Source organism: Pestalotiopsis fici, assembly GCF_000516985.1.
Source record: "Pestalotiopsis fici W106-1 unplaced genomic scaffold PFICI_Scf_4, whole genome shotgun sequence".
Classification (NCBI taxonomy): Eukaryota; Fungi; Ascomycota; class Sordariomycetes; order Amphisphaeriales; family Sporocadaceae; genus Pestalotiopsis; species Pestalotiopsis fici.
In genome coordinates, this window is record NW_006917094.1 from 1,004,644 (window position 1) to 1,020,290 (window position 15,647).

General features: G+C 49.3%; 6 protein-coding genes across 6 annotated transcripts; 4 read left to right on the plus strand and 2 right to left on the minus strand.

The window, feature by feature from the left end:
- Positions 1-896: 896 nt before the first annotated feature.
- Positions 897-2,165, plus strand: PFICI_06285 (uncharacterized protein; the record flags this gene model as incomplete). The annotated part of the gene is made up of 1 exon (XM_007834866.1): positions 897-2,165. One exon carries the CDS (start codon positions 897-899, stop codon positions 2,163-2,165), a length of 1,269 nt encoding a protein of 422 aa, XP_007833057.1.
- Positions 2,166-3,348: 1,183 nt separating this feature from the next.
- PFICI_06286 (uncharacterized protein) lies at positions 3,349-4,428 on the plus strand (the record flags this gene model as incomplete). The annotated part of the gene is made up of 2 exons (XM_007834867.1): positions 3,349-3,901; positions 3,980-4,428. The coding sequence occupies 2 exons, from the start codon at positions 3,349-3,351 to the stop codon at positions 4,426-4,428; spliced, it is 1,002 nt and encodes a 333-aa protein (XP_007833058.1).
- A 915-nt stretch (positions 4,429-5,343) lies between these two features.
- PFICI_06287 (uncharacterized protein) lies at positions 5,344-6,342 on the minus strand (the record flags this gene model as incomplete). The annotated part of the gene is made up of 1 exon (XM_007834868.1): positions 5,344-6,342. One exon carries the CDS (start codon positions 6,340-6,342, stop codon positions 5,344-5,346), a length of 999 nt encoding a protein of 332 aa, XP_007833059.1.
- A 548-nt stretch (positions 6,343-6,890) lies between these two features.
- PFICI_06288 (Mitogen-activated protein kinase spm1) lies at positions 6,891-8,491 on the plus strand (the record flags this gene model as incomplete). The annotated part of the gene is made up of 5 exons (XM_007834869.1): positions 6,891-7,003; positions 7,116-7,248; positions 7,346-7,412; positions 7,469-7,783; positions 7,875-8,491. 5 exons carry the CDS (start codon positions 6,891-6,893, stop codon positions 8,489-8,491), a joined length of 1,245 nt encoding a protein of 414 aa, XP_007833060.1.
- A 3,283-nt stretch (positions 8,492-11,774) lies between these two features.
- Positions 11,775-12,882, plus strand: PFICI_06289 (uncharacterized protein; the record flags this gene model as incomplete). The annotated part of the gene is made up of 2 exons (XM_007834870.1): positions 11,775-12,117; positions 12,185-12,882. The coding sequence occupies 2 exons, from the start codon at positions 11,775-11,777 to the stop codon at positions 12,880-12,882; spliced, it is 1,041 nt and encodes a 346-aa protein (XP_007833061.1).
- A 295-nt stretch (positions 12,883-13,177) lies between these two features.
- PFICI_06290 (uncharacterized protein) lies at positions 13,178-14,885 on the minus strand (the record flags this gene model as incomplete). The annotated part of the gene is made up of 8 exons (XM_007834871.1): positions 13,178-13,392; positions 13,505-13,730; positions 13,813-13,855; positions 13,922-13,943; positions 14,006-14,029; positions 14,097-14,357; positions 14,451-14,547; positions 14,604-14,885. 8 exons carry the CDS (start codon positions 14,883-14,885, stop codon positions 13,178-13,180), a joined length of 1,170 nt encoding a protein of 389 aa, XP_007833062.1.
- Positions 14,886-15,647: the final 762 nt, after the last annotated feature.

Below are 15,647 nucleotides of genomic sequence, written 5' to 3' on the forward strand. Positions count from 1 at the left end.
ATTCTACCACTACTGGTACGTTTTTTTTTTTTTTTTTTTTGGAGATCTTTTGCTTTTTTATTTTTAATTACCAAGAATAATAATCATTGTCCATCTTGTAATCTTTCTTCCTTTTGCTTTGATGTTTCTTGATGAATATCACTTTAGTTTTATGAAAGGGCCAGGTTTTTATCTATGGGAATAAATCTAAGGCTCACGGCCCATGACTGACTCTGCTTGACAAACAGTGTAACTGATTGTCATGAGCACCAGCGTGACTCTCAAACTAGTGAGATTACCAATCATAACTGCCAAGACCAGAGCCAAACTTTGGAACGTGCCTAACCTAGGTGACTATATGGCTTCTTCCCGTCTCCTCGACTTTGAAACATCCGACATAGTGGTCTCTTAGCCGGTCTTTTGAATAGTTGCCAATGTTGACCCCTTGATTTTTTTAGAACAACATCTCCGCTCACTTGCTGACCCTATCGTATTTAATTTCCGGAAAAGCATCAAATCCGAGACATAAAGTTGGTTATTATCCGATGAGTATATCAACTTTCTCTCAGGTTCAATCTACTCTGCTGAGGCAAACGGGCTAGATGATTCATGATCTCGCTTGATTTTTTGGTATTTCCCTACAGCTTGACGACAAATGAGGCGATACTGATACGTCCGTGTCGAATCGAAAAAGAAAATAAAGAAAATGTTATACGTGATCCATCGAGGTTGGAAGAAAAAGAGAACCGTGCGAACAACGGGTACACAACCAATAGCTTCTAAGAGACTGCACATAGATAGCCACATACATCAGCCACTTGTGGCGTGTCACGAACCAACAGTTTTCAACTACGCGATCCACTTGATACTTTAGCATCATCGTCTTGTTTTTTTCTGGTGCCTAATCAACATTGTCGATGGAGCCACCTGCTGAGAGTGTCAAGGTAATTGACAAATCTCCGAATGGGATCAATTCAACAGACCAATGGTGCAAGCCCGAGTATGACACCCCTCTATCCGCCATTGTGCGGCGCAATGATGTAAACGCCCTCCAAGAGTATCTTTCCGAGTACCCATACAAGCTCAAGGGCCCGGGGGCAACGTACGACTTTTCGGGATTTTGGCCTGATGCTTTTGACTATGCAGCTACCTGGGGAGCTACTTCAGTGCTCGAGTTCCTTCTGGACTACGAGCGACAGCATCCTGAGAAGAACTTCCGCTTCCGCCCAGGTGATTATGGTCTGCTCAATATCAGCTGCCTTCACGGGCATCTAGATACAGTGCGCTTTCTGTTGGACCAGTCTCAGGACATTGCTGCCGACCTCAGATTCCGTGACGCTGATGGCTGGACGCCCTTGTTAGCTGCTGCAAAAGCATTAGGTAAACAAGGGGTATTCACAAACCATTGCGAGGAGATCATGACACTGCTCCTCAACCGAGGTGCACCGGCCAACGACGTGCGCCAGCGTCGGTTCGTGCTACACGACGGCGAATATCTTGACGTCGATCGTCGGAGACGCTGGTCGGAGGATTATGCGACCGAAGAGGAGATGGCAGAGGACCCGATGCTCAATCGTACCCTGCCTGGCAAGGTGTCAACTCACATTGTCGACACCGTGCTTAGTTTAGCTGTGAAGAGGGCGCGCCCGGCCATGATACGGCGCCTAATTGACGGGGGAGCTGACGTCCACGCGCAGTTGTTCATTCCACTAGAAGGGGATGTCGGATTGACTCCACTGCATATTGCGGCAGGCTATTACAATGTCCAAGCCATCGAGGTCCTGTACGAAAAGTGCGGCACTGACTTTGACGATATGGTCAGGAAACACGATTCCTTTGGCAGGACACCGTTACATGAGGCGGCTGATGGACAGTGGACCCTGCTTCCCAAGGAGCAGGTCTTTGCCCAGGGCATCGCTACCTTTTCATTCCTACTTCCTCACTGTTCAGCTGATCTTGTCAATGCACGAGATGGAAACGACTATACGGCATTGCAGTATATAATGCGGGTTTTTGAGGGTGCATCGTGCGTCACGGCAGATCAACGCACACTACATATCCATACAGCCAGACAGCTTCTCAAGCATGGTGCCGATCCTAACGTCAAGATGGCGGACGGTAGGAGCATTCTCCATGTACTGGCAGACTTGATTCCGATAGATGGGAAAGTTCACGAAGAACTGTAGCTCCTCTTCGAAGATGCATTAGACAAAAACAATCAGAGGCAGCAGAAGTCACGGATTGACAAAAAAAGACTTGAAGGGAAGAGAAACGAAGAAAAGATAAAATACCAGAAGAGATGAAAACGGAAAAACGCAACATAAGAAAACCATACTTTATAGCCATCAGACAATAACCTAAAGCAATAGCACTCAGTTCAGTCACTTTTCACGACTACATCATTTGGGCTTTGAGCAAAATAGCCTTGTCAACCACGAACTTTTGTCTTTATTTCGATCCTTTAGCATACGACCAGCGCGAAATGAATACGAACCACGATTTTCATCGCTCCCGAAGGGGGACTCCTGGCAGCAGACCTTCTACGAGAGCAACTACGCGAGGGTGAAGGCCATCAAGAAGACGTACGACCCAAATGACCTCTTTGATCCTCCGACAGTAGGAAGCGAGGCATGGGCAGAAGATGATGCCCGAAGACTCTGCCGAGCCTAATGAGAGAAGTAGGATTTGTTATGGGCGGATCACTCTTGGGAGGCGGATTGCATACAATGTAGTGGCAGGTGGGCTGATGAGTACGTGTAAAGGACAACCAAGATGTACAATACTGGGCAGCTAGCAGTTTCAGGTGACTCTTTCATCGGCCATTTTTCTTACGATGGTGATTTGGTCAGACATGATGAAACCTTGTAGGTACCTACCTAGTACCTAGGGATCTTGGTGGGATTTCAGATCGTTTACCCCTAACGGTAGATACCTAGGTTCAAGGTAAAGTCGTTGTATTTTCATTTGTTCAACGAGCCCTCAACATTATGTTCATGGGTGCCGGTATTGCTATCAACCACTCAGTTGTTGAGAAGTCATTCGGGGCATTAGGGCGCCGCTTAGCACTGGCTGAATCCGCCAAGGGCCATGTCCCTGGTACGTACCCGAATCCTTCGGGCTTATGGATTGCTGATCAGCCTCGGCCTCAGCATTTGAATTATAATCATGTCTCTGATCAAGTACAGTACTTCAAAAGTAAATGAAAATTCGCTGCAAGATATATTGGCCTCGATCCCTTGGCCATGAGTCGTTTTCCCTTTCTGTCAAATACTCTCCTCTAGCTGCTTCATACAAACAACAAAAAAGTTATTTTTGTGCATTTAGTCGCCAGACCCGTTCTGTCGCTCAAATCCTCAAAACCCATTCACCATGTCTTCTCCCAAGCTCCTCATTACTGGCACTACTGGCTTTATCGGCTTCAAGGTTCTTCTTGGTGCCCTCAAAGCTGGTTACCATGTTCGAGCCACTCTTCGCTCCCTTGGACAAAAAGACACAATAGCCAAGCATCCCCAAGTCACTGCATTGGGCTTGCCGGCAGATCGGTTGGAGTTTGTTGAAGTGCAGGATATTTGCAGCGACAAGGCATACCAACAAGCCATCAAAGGCATTGAATATGTCATCCATCTGGCTTCACCTTTGCCATCGCCTTTCCTTGACCCACAAACAGGCATATATGAACCCAACATCAAGAGCGCAACAAGTATCTTGAATAATGCCCTTGAAGAGCCTTCCATCAAGAAGCTAGTGATTGCATCGTCCGTCTTTGCAAACAGTCCTTTCCCTCCCGATGGTAAAAAGATCACTGCTGACTCTCGAATTCCTGATTTCCCCGGACCTTTCGATGCTATGCTGCCTGCTTATAGCATGGGAAAGGCTGGTGCTCTCAACGCTACTGACAGATTTGTCAAGGAGAAGAACCCACGTGAGTAGCCAACTTCGCACCGGCGGTGGAAAAGAAAAGAAAAGAGTTGAGATAAGTTAACATATATCAACTTGGCAGACTTCAAAGTTGTCAACGTATTCCCAGGATTTGTCTTTGGCACGGACGAGAGGGCTCTGAAGTCAAGCGATATATTTGCAGGAACCAATAGAATCCTTCTTGCAGCCGTAACCGGTCAGAATGCCGAGATGGCAATGCCTGCGGGCGCCACGCACGTCTACGATGCTGCCACGCTTTTCCTGACGGGACTCCAGGACGACGCGCCGACCAACATTGGTGCGTCTGTACCTCAGACGTTTGACGATGCTTGGCCCATTGTCCAGAAGCATTTCCCCGAGGCCGTTAGCAATGGTCTACTTACTCGAGGAAGTCAACCTACCGCCCCTGTTCATTGGGACTCGACACAAACCGAGATAGATATCAAGGGCTTTAAGTTCAGAACCTATGAGGACATGGTCGTCGACACAGTTGCCCAGTATCTCGACCTGTTGGCAAAAGAGAAGCAGTAACAGCTGAGCTTGGTCCATGGAAATGATGTTTCTTTATTGCGAGAAATAGGCAATGCGAGAGCGGGGCAGAGAAAATGCAGAGTACTTGGTCGCTTTCGCTGCAGCGATGATATTTTGCATTGGAGAAGCAGGAAAGTGGACGTCGAGAAAGATAATCAAGTAAATTGTCATCGCTGTGATTGTTTGACTCGAATATTGTAGGACATGATACAAAAATGTGATTACTTCGGGGAGACATCCATAGATACATCGCCCTTCCCCGAGCTTCGCTCCAACATGTCGTAGTTCTCCAGAACTCAATGACAACAATCATGACAATCGTGATCCAGAGGGAATGAGTAAGTGTACCCGCCAGGTGCCGCAGAATCCTCGATGTATCTTACGGCGGCATTCGGAAAACGGATGGAACCGTATATACTGTGTAGTACCTATGGAAAGGACCCGCTCGCTTCACTCCGTTAGATGCGTGTCTAGTACTAGTTTTTGTGGATCTGGACAATACCTGTCAGACAGTATCGCAGAGTCTAGATTTGATGACGCTATGCACAAGGGCGGCGCATTGCTCATAACGACTAATAGTGTCATGCACGTCCATTGCAATGCACCAACAGTGTCTTTGCATATCCTCCCTTGCTTCTCTCTCGGTACAACTCGTTGAGTTGTGACAAATCAATCCGGCAAGCTTATCAACCAGAACCAGGCTGTCCCATTTGTTTCCTGCGAGTTGACTAATGTTGAACCGCCGTTGGCTACTATCGAACATGTTCGATAAATAACGGTGTAGATTGATTTTTCCACACAAACAGCTTCTACAAAGAGTATGCGTGATTGCCTAAAACCATATATCGAGTGACAGATAGAGACTTCTAATAAGCGGTATTCTTATAAGGCCTAGCGACTAATGTCATAACCAAACTATGCCTTCTCTTTACCATATAGCTCGAGGTACTGGTTGGCAACATCAACCACTATGTCTCCGTAGGTCTTGTAATCAGACCCTAAATTAATCTCGTTCTGGTAATGGTCCCAGCTTGAAGGCACAGTTGGCTGATCGCCCTGGGTAAATAGGCCATCGGCCACGGCCTTTGGGAAGTGCTTTTTGACAATATCCCAGGCATCGTTGAATTTATGCGTAGTTGTTACGCCAATATCTTTAGTAATGTCTTCCTTCAACGCCATCACATGAACTTTGGCGACATCCGACACATGGGCTATACCCGAAGCAAGCGGCCAACTTGCGGACTGGCCTGTGATGACACCCAACAGGATCGCGTTGGTTCCTACGCCGAGGCTCTCCAAGCTGGTAGCTCTATCATCCCTTCCCAGGACGAGTCCAGGGAAGATGTTCACCACGGAAAAGGACGGTCGATTCTCCTCGACAAACTTGTCTGTCAGATTCAGACCCGCGACCTTGCCCGCCATATATGCAGGAAGCATGGAATCAAAAGGGCCCGACAGGTTGGGCGCGCGCGATTCAGCGGTGACCTGCGTGGTAGGGTCTGGTGGGAAGGGAGTGTTGGCAAAGGACGAAGACGTGATGACGACTTTCCTTACTGTAGGCGCGTTGAGAGCTGACTGGAGAATAGCTTTTACGCTTTTGATAGTCGGCTCATAGATCTCAGCCTGGGGGTCCAGGAAAGGCGATGGGAGAGGCGAAGCCAGGTGAATAACGTGGGTAATGCCTTTGAGAGCAACATCATAAGCACCTTCGCGGCAGATATCAGTTATCTCAATGAAAGAGAGCTTATCCTGCTGGCACGCAGCCGATATCTTGGGGTGCGACGAAAGGGTCTTGGATTTTTCAATAGAGCGTACGGCGGCTCGGACAGTATAACCTTCTTCAAGTGCGGTGATGAGGACTTTGAAGCCAATGAAACCAGTCACACCAGTGACGAGAAGAGTTGGAGACGACATGATAATTTGGATAGTGGAAGTGTTATGGTGCGCATCTTGGTGAGGGAGTGGCACATGCCCGGCTTATAAGACATATAATACAAAAGTAAAGGATTGAATCCTGGACAAGCATTGAAGGTGAAATGGTCCAGTTATGTAAATAATTCCAGTACTTCAATGTTGATCATCTCCATAGATGCATACTAACCTAGGTACCTCTACCTAGGCATGCAGGCTGCATGTTAGATTAGAACCTAGACCAGAACGGTGCATGCCGGCGATACCCACAGAGGGGTCGTTTCTGTTGGTGGGGGCGGGGGCCTTGGGGGCCGGTGCCTTTCTAATAACAATTGAGTTTAACCCAAGTATTCTGTTCGTTTCTTGTCTGGATAGTATATCTGCATTTTAGCTTTTCAAGATCGGCCTGGTGAGAAGGCTCTCTATCGAAACGGAGAGTATAGCCGTGACTTAGTCACCTCTCGTTTCTTGCCTCCACTGCGACTCATACTGAGCTGGCCCGTAACCGCTCCGCACAAGCTTGCCGTCGCCCGACGCTTGCGTGATCCAAGATGGCCGAACTACAGGGCCGTAAGGTCTTCAAGGTGTTCAACCAAGACTTTATCGTCGAGGACACATACACTGTGACAAAGGAGCTTGGCCAGGGAGCGTACGGCATTGTTTGGTAAGTCCGCTTGATTGTTTTTGCGCATTCTTCGAAGCAACGCATTCTTCAAATCACCACGCGCCCGCAATATTGTCTGAACCCAAGCTGACTCCCCGCTTTGTCGCAACAGCGCCGCTGTTCATAATGCGACCAGCGAAGGTGTCGCTATCAAGAAGATCACCAATATCTTCAGCAAAAAGATTTTGGCCAAGCGCGCATTGCGCGAGATCAAGCTGTTGGAGCATTTCCGGGGCCATCGAAACGTAAGGCCTTCCTTGATTGCTCCGAGTCCCGCGTGTCGGCGTCAGCGGGGTATTGCGAGAGTAAGCCATATTGACAGTTATCCTGCGAACGATTTAGATCACTTGCCTGTATGACATGGACATTCCCCGACCGAGCCAATTCAACGAGGCCTATCTCTACGAAGGTAAACTTCTGCATCGTCCTACATCCGTGACTAGCTAACACACTGCCTCGAAACAGAGTTGATGGAGACCGACCTGGCAGCCATTATTCGATCCGGTCAGCCCCTCACCGATGCGCATTTCCAGTCTTTCATCTACCAGATCCTGTGCGGGTTGAAGTATATCCATTCGGCCAACGTGCTTCATCGAGATTTGAAGCCCGGCAATTTGCTCGTTAACGCAGACTGCGAGCTCAAAATAGCCGATTTTGGCCTGGCGCGAGGTTTCTCGATCGACCCGGAAGAAAATGCCGGGTACATGACCGAGTACGTCGCGACAAGATGGTATCGTGCGCCGGAGATCATGCTCAGCTTCCAGAACTACACCAAAGCTAGTAAGTCACCTTTCGCGGTGCATTCATTGATGCACCCATCTGCGCGATATGAGTTCTTCCTCTTTCTTGTTGGCTAATGGGTAAAACACAGTTGACGTTTGGTCTGTCGGATGCATCCTCGCAGAGCTTCTTGGGGGTCGACCGTTCTTTAAGGGTAGGGATTACGTCGACCAGCTCAACCAGATTCTACACATCCTTGGAACTCCTAACGAAGAAACTCTCAGCCGCATCGGCTCTCCCCGAGCCCAGGAATACGTGCGAAACCTGCCTTATATGCCTAGAAAGCCCTTCCCTTCCCTATTCCCCAATGCCAACGCCAGCGCCAACGACCTGCTAGACGCTATGCTCGCCTTCGACCCGTCGAGCCGCATTACGGTCGAGGCTGCGCTTGAGCACCCCTACCTCCAAATCTGGCACGATGCGTCGGATGAACCCGACTGCCCGAGAACGTTTGACTTTGCATTCGAAGTTGTCGACGAGGTTGCCGATATGCGCCAAATGATCCTCGATGAGGTCTCGCGCTTCCGCCAGCTTGTCAGAACCGTCCCGGACGCAAACAACCAAGACAACTTGGCCCGGCAGGATCAACCTGGCCAGGTGCCGATGCCCCCAAGCGGGATACCGGACCAGTGGAAGGCTGAGGATCCGCGCCCGCAAGAGTATCCCCACAGCACGGGTGCCTTGGAGGCCGAGCTCGGCGGCAGATGAGTGGTTTGAGAGCCCTCCCCGGACTGCCGAGCGATGCTCCAACCCTGCCAAGCCGTCACAGCGTTGTGCCAGCCCGGGCATGAATAAGGATGACCCAACACTAGATTTTACTGCTATCAATCATTACTGGTATACCTATCGGTATCACCATATTTCGGCAAAGGAAGGCACTAGAGACAAATGCTTTGCAGGGGAGGGAGAGAGAGAGAGTCATGCTACCGGGAGTTCAGATTTGGATTGGCTGACCGGATCCCCGCCTAGTTTTATAACACTCCCGGCGAGTGTCTCACAACAATATCAGAGGTTCATTCCTCGGACATTTGACGCCGGTTAGGCGGGAAAGTCAAACCCGGTCGTAGATGGGTCGTCCTTTTTCTTGGAATATTCTTCTCTGCTGAGAAGTTCTTCATTTTGTGGTCAACTAAGCAGCGGCGGAGAGGTCAGGGTTGGCAACCTCAATTGTCTGTCTGCCTTCTGACGGTTTCGTTTGTCAGCTTCCCACTCCCCCCTTTTTTTACACCATAGCGCCACTCAAACTCGGATCATGTATTGGTTTGTAATGATTGAGTTTGATGAATCAGATTAGACAAGGGCCGAGGACGAACAGAACAGTAGTGGGATAGCGCTGCCATCCTGGTTCTGCTTAATCAACCCTTGGCCAAAGAAGAGAAAACAATATAACTCTCTTTATCGTTCCACCAAAAAGAAAAGCGATTTATGAAGGGGAAAGAAGGCAAAAATAATGACACTATGATTAAGCAAAAGGTCAGTCCCGAGACTATGATTCTACGCTACAAGTGTTAAGGAAAACGCTTACACCTATTATCTGAAGGTCATATACTAGTAGTTTGTTAGTCGTTGGCTCCCCTCACGTGGTGCCAACCACCCAGTAATCACCAGTCCTTCCAATTCACTCCGCCCCTGAGGTTAAGGGCTCTGTGCATCAACCTTTTTCGCACAACAACTCCGTTCTTACAGATAGCGTGGTTGTTTTCAATTTCTAGTCATCCATAAGTTTTGGCTTGTTACCCCTCAAGTCTCAAAGGCCGAAACGGATACCTGGTCCAGTGTCCTCGTGTCTATGACTAGTCCTCGCACATGGTTTGATGTCCATTCGAGGAATTGGGCTGGGACAGTAGGCATGTATACAATACAGTCCACCCTTTTTGAATGCCTAGGTGAAATGCAGCTTCGCTTAGCCCTTGCTTTAAGGAGTAATGTGTTGTGATTACCCGCATGAGCTGACAATATTTCATCTGACAAAAGTTCTAGACCTAGGGTGATGTTTAGGTTGAGGTTGAGGTGGGTCTACAAATACATATACCCATACCCTTGGTCTCAGATATGAACTCAGGCTTTGATGTTGGGCAAAGCTAGACCCTGAGGATAAGGGTTCTGTCATGGTCTCATTTCTGGTTGGGCGACGAGAAGACAAAAGTTTTTCAGTAGACACACACCATATGGCCAGTCCCGCAAGGCGCGTTCAACTAGTTACTCTTCTTGCCGATATACATGGAAAGCCAAAAATCCCTCTTCGAAATATCATTTATTACCTGCGAGCCATCCCTGAATTTGCCCGAGAGACGAATTTCCAAAAGGCAAATCTGCGTCACAAGGCAACCTACCTCTCCAGAAAGCTGATTTGATATATTTTTGGTGATGGTATCCAGATCCGATAATAATCAGATTGCGAGTCTTATATAGCTCCCAGTATAAGCCCGCAGAGGTTTAAGCAGGGCGAACATCAAACTCATGGATAAAGCAGCACATAGACAATAGCAGGCCGAGGAAAGTGTCGTTTGCAGTTCTTTTGTTCCAATCTCATTCCTAGACCATCCGCCCTTGGGACTCCTATACTCACGTGTGCTATAATACCATGTTCTCAGCCAGGTACTTCTGCCACGAAAGCGCAAATGTTGGCTTGATCTGCGTGGGAATCTCTACTGTTAGGCTTCAGCCACTTATGGCGCGTCATAGATACAATGTATGGCAGAGCCCAAGGGTAAGTGCTGACTTTATATCTGTGAGAGATGGACTAATTGCTTCAGCATGTGACGCACTGACGGACGGCAGCTGGCCGGCGTGCTGTAGCGCGGGACGCCCGTCCCCCACCGGCTTGTCCGGACCCGTAGATAACACCAGTCCGTAGCCGAGGACCACTTCAAGGCCCCGTCTTTCGATACTATGGCATAGTCCTGTTGATCCATCGGTGCCGTAACACAGTAGGAATCACGAAGACAACGACGGCTCCATCATCTCCAAGTCTCTGAGTTTTGCAAGTCGGACGGATCCGACTCCCGTTGCTCCGGCTCTGACGATTCAAATGAGTTTACGAATGTCGTTGTCTCGAATGTCTTTGTGGTGCAGCAAGACCGACCACAGTCACCTAGCCGAAGCATGTACAGTACTCTTACTGATATAACTCATTCATTCGACTTTCTTTACACAAGTGTACCTGTCGTTTTAACTTTTGGCGATACTGAGATCTGCCTTGGTAATCTTCGAGCTTCTTGTTGAACATCGGCGATACTATCATCTTGGTGCTCTTTCTCTCCCGTCCGAGATACATGTTTTCATGGAAGTCGTGTCTTCCGAGCTCCATTCTCTCAGAAAGAACCTCCTTTCGTTTTGATCACAAAACACAATCCTGGAATTAGAGAAGAGTTTCCCTTGGACCCTGTGATAGACCAAGTTGGCGTACATCCAAATGACCTTTCCAATTGCTCAGGAGAATCGTGTCAAAGTGGATCCGTGAAACCATGGATCCGATGCACCCTCAGTATCACATGGCCGTCAACCCGTACGTGTATGCGATATGAGGTAAGGGGCGAGCATGAATGGTTTGAGTTGATGCACGTCGCAATAAGCCTCACTGTGACAGTGCACCTGCTGATCCGATCGGTGGTGTTAGCTTGTAGCGGTTATTGGGGCCTTTTTCCAATGTTGTTATCGGGTGACTCCTTAGATAGGTCCCTGTGCAGGTACGTACCGTGAACCCCCCGCCGCCAGAGAAAAGCTCGGGCAAATGTTTTGGCGCAAGGCGGCCATAAATCGGAACCGGCGCCTACCGACCTACCAGAGATGGGACTAGCAGCTAGGGTGTGCTGCTTGGTTGGATTGGCTGGCGCCAGAGCCTCTTTTGCAAACCTTGGAAACCCGTGCAACGGTCCCATCACATGAGGCTCTCTTCTCTTTGAAGTCCTCGTCATCCCTCTGACCGCCAACGAAACAACACCCACAACTTCCACATCTTTCCTCTGCGCACCCAAAGGGCAATACCATCATGCTGCCCTCATCTGTGCGCCGGGTCGTGGTCGCCACGCCGCCGGCCTCGATCCTCTCCAACTTTGCGCCCACGGCTGCCCGCGCAACTGCCGCCTCGGCCATCTCCCTGCCATACAACCCCAGAAACCAGCAAAGGCGGCGGTACTCGTCCTCGAAACCTTCAAGTCCAAATGATTCGCCAAAGGGACTGCCGGCCGGCCAGATGACGGCTTCGCCTGCTCAGTCAAAGTCCGCCGAGAAGCCTGCTGGCGAGAAGCGCAAGCGCAAGGCCAAGGATAACAATGCGACTGGTGTCGAGAAGCTCCCCAGTGTTCCCAGCACACACCATGTGCCGCAGGAAGGTTCGTTGCGCTGATTTGTCTGCTTTTCCTGAATGACCATGTAGCTGATATGACTCTCCTCCCGCAGCTGTCGCATTGTCCTCCTTCTTCTCCCTGCACAGGCCCATGTCCGTGACCCAGGGCTTCCCCAAGACCGTCAGCGACGAGACCTTTGCCCAGATTTTCGCTCCCCGAAGCAAGAACAGCAAATACAACGATGTCATGTCGACGCTTTCCAGGACCGTAGATGACCTCGAACAGCCCATGCACGGTCTCTCCATCGCCCCCCAGCACGATGCTGCAGGCATGGATCACGCTCACGATAACATGCACAAGATTGAAGTCAGGCAAGCGGATGGTTCCGAGGGCAGCATTCACATCCAGCTGAACGCCATGTCTGGACAGTTCCTGCCTTTCCGCCCACCTCCTCTGCCCCAACCCGTATCGAACACAGCTGCCGAGGCCGGAGCTGAAGACGCCGTGGACGCTCAACCTCAGACCCGCGTCTACAAGGCTATTTTTACCCTAGAGGAGACCACCGAGCCCAACGGCGAGGTCCGGATCATGGCTCACAGCCCAACACTGGTCGAGGAGAACACGGCACCACGGTCTTTCCTTGAGCGCATGGCTCTGCGTCAGCTTCGCCGGGAACAGGTCCGTGGACAGGCCAACGAGATGCACGCCATCAGCGTCAAGAGGCAAAGGAAGCTCAAGATGAAGAAGAAGAAGTACAAGAAGTTGATGAAGCGCACTCGTACCGAGCGTCGCAAGCTGGACAGAGTCTAAGGAGTTTTTCCCGCTCCTGTGTATTATCAGAAAGAGGCGTTGCAGATCTTCCCGTCGCCACCCCAATAGCATTTTGATTGAATCATAATACGGTGTACGGAGGGACGAAGGGTTTTCTCAGTCTACTTTGTTTTCTCCATTTTCCTACTTGAGAATCATGGCATGCGCAGCATTCATGCGGTGATTTCTCCTTGAGAGCACGACCTATAGACTTCTACGTACTTCCCAATCTAGCTGTATTTGAAAGCTATACACTCTACCTTATGAAACTATTCCCCAAGTGCTGTTTCTGACCTTATTCACCCAGCGCCTTGACCGACTGGTCAACCATGAGTCCAATTAGAGAGAGAGCAACTTCAGCGGCAGCCAAGACCGTCGTCTCTCCGGGATTGTCATAGACTGGTGCAACCTCAACCACATCTCCACCAATTATGTTGATTCCACTCAGCCCGTCCAAGATTGTGAGCAATTCTCTCGAGGTCCAGCCGCCAGGTTCGGCAGTTCCGGTAGCTGTGAGATAGGTTAGCAAGTGGACTAGTACAGGTTTTTTAATGTAGTTAAGATTTCAGGATGCTGCATTTTATACCCTCGGAGGCGGAAAAAGAAAATGAAAGGAACATACCAGGAGCAAACGCGGGATCGAGCACGTCAATATCGACACTGACATAGACCTTGGTATCTCCGACGCGCTCACGGATCCGCGAAATGATACCGGCAACGCCCATATAATCCAGGTCCCGGGCCGTGATGGACTGGAAGCCACAGCGCAGGTCGTTGCGCATGTCGCCTTTTCGACGGGCGAGAGGGGCGCGGATGCCGGCGTGGAGAGACGTGTTGGTTATGAGACCCTATTAGTGGCCGTGGCACGAGGTTAGAAATCTACCGGTCTTCAACGGACTTGGTGTAACGGCGAGTATAAGTGAGTCATACCTCTTCGTGGGCAATGTGCAGGAATGTTCCGTGGTTCAAGCCGCTGAAGAATATCAACCAGTCAGCTTTCTGATCGAGAACTGGCAGTCAAAGGATTCCTGCGACTTACGCATAATCCGAAATCCCGCCTCCTATTCTTTGGGTTAATTGCCTCTTCTATACAAGTCATGATGATTATATTCAAGTAACTCACCCAAAACCTTTGGGTCCCAGGTATCTGTTTTCCACAAAAGTCAGCCATATTGAGAGTTCACTAATGATGATCCCAAGTTGATTCAACTCACCAATGTGACTGTCAAAATGCACGACAGCCACCTGTCCCCACCTCTCCTTGACGGAGCGAAGGGCCGATAGGGTCGTTGTATGATCGCCGCCGAGAGTGAGGATCCTCGGGACTGTCGACCGAGACACATCTGCAGCCTTGCGGCTTGAAACCACTCTATGCGCCTTGTCCAGTTGCTTGAGCGCATATGTATTATCCAGCCAGGTCAGCGGCGCGTCGCCGCAATCTGTAATGGTGGCCCAGGACTTGAGTGGGTTCTTGCCTATTGAGAAGAGGAGGATCAGCAGTTTAGAAGACAAGAAACTTATTCTTATAGGAATTCCGATAATATCAAGACAATCGGGGTAACACAAACCGGTATATGCACTCCAGGCCATGTCCGGGGCTATCCTCTGACTTCCGATCCGGATGCCAGTAGGTCCGTACCGAGCACCTGGACGTGCCGTAACACCCTGCATAGCACTTCTTAGCATCAAAGTATTTGAATGTTTGAAACCACTCTACATACAGTATCAAACGGAGCACCCAAGATGGCAATATCATAGGGTTTGCCCGCGGCCTCTGCATCCGCGATGCAGTTCAAGTACGGCAAATTGGCATACGTCTTGAGACCGCTAAACTGGCTCCCGCTAATGATATCGACGTCGTCGCCGTATACACCGGCACGCATTGGCCTCTGCAAGTCGTCGAGGGTCGGCGAATTGGGTATCTCCCAGGCCGACGTCCTCGGAGGGGAGCCGAACCCGAGCAGAGCCAGCGAGGCTGGAAGGAGGAGGGGACGATAGAACATGATTTCAACTTGGCTTGTATGTCAGCTTAACTACAGGCGGCCTTGAGAATTTGTGGTAGGAACTATACTTTCTGGCCCGTAACGGTCTTTTTGGGGGAGATTACTGCAGACAAATGATATATCGCCTTTGTCTTACGGCATACTATCTCAATGCATGTTTAAGTACTCATGCCATGGTGCAGGGATCATGGTGACTAGCTCAACGTCATGAACTAGCAAGGGTCGATTATAGCTCACGCGGTGGAGATAATTAGACTTTGGAGGGACGCTGTATAACTTTTATGGATTGATCGAATAGCTATACTCGTGCGAAAAGATATATTCTATAATTGGTTGGATATATCTAATGAGCCTTTTTTTAAATCTTTTTGTAAACAATAAGAGATAATGGGGAGTACAAATCCTTAAATTTAGTTGAAGCCCGTTACAATACCTATAATTGGCAAACCTGCCAATAGGGACTTCTCACTTCTTAAAGATCTATCGCTATCCCCCAATGCTATGATAGCTGCATCATGAAACGTGAATTATGAAATTCTGTTAGTGTTCGTGATCATTCAATCCAGGTAGATCGTTACTTTTTTCTGCCGTGGCTTACTCGTTATTATAAGGCGCTGCAGTGCTTTGAGCTTGAACTATCGAATTGAAGTTCCTTGTTCAACGCCAGCAGTTGAGTCTCAAGGGCAGGGAAAGAAAGGCATTTGGAAAGCAGTCTGCGTCATGACTTGAAAGCGCAGTTTTTTTTTTTTTTTTTGTTTTTTT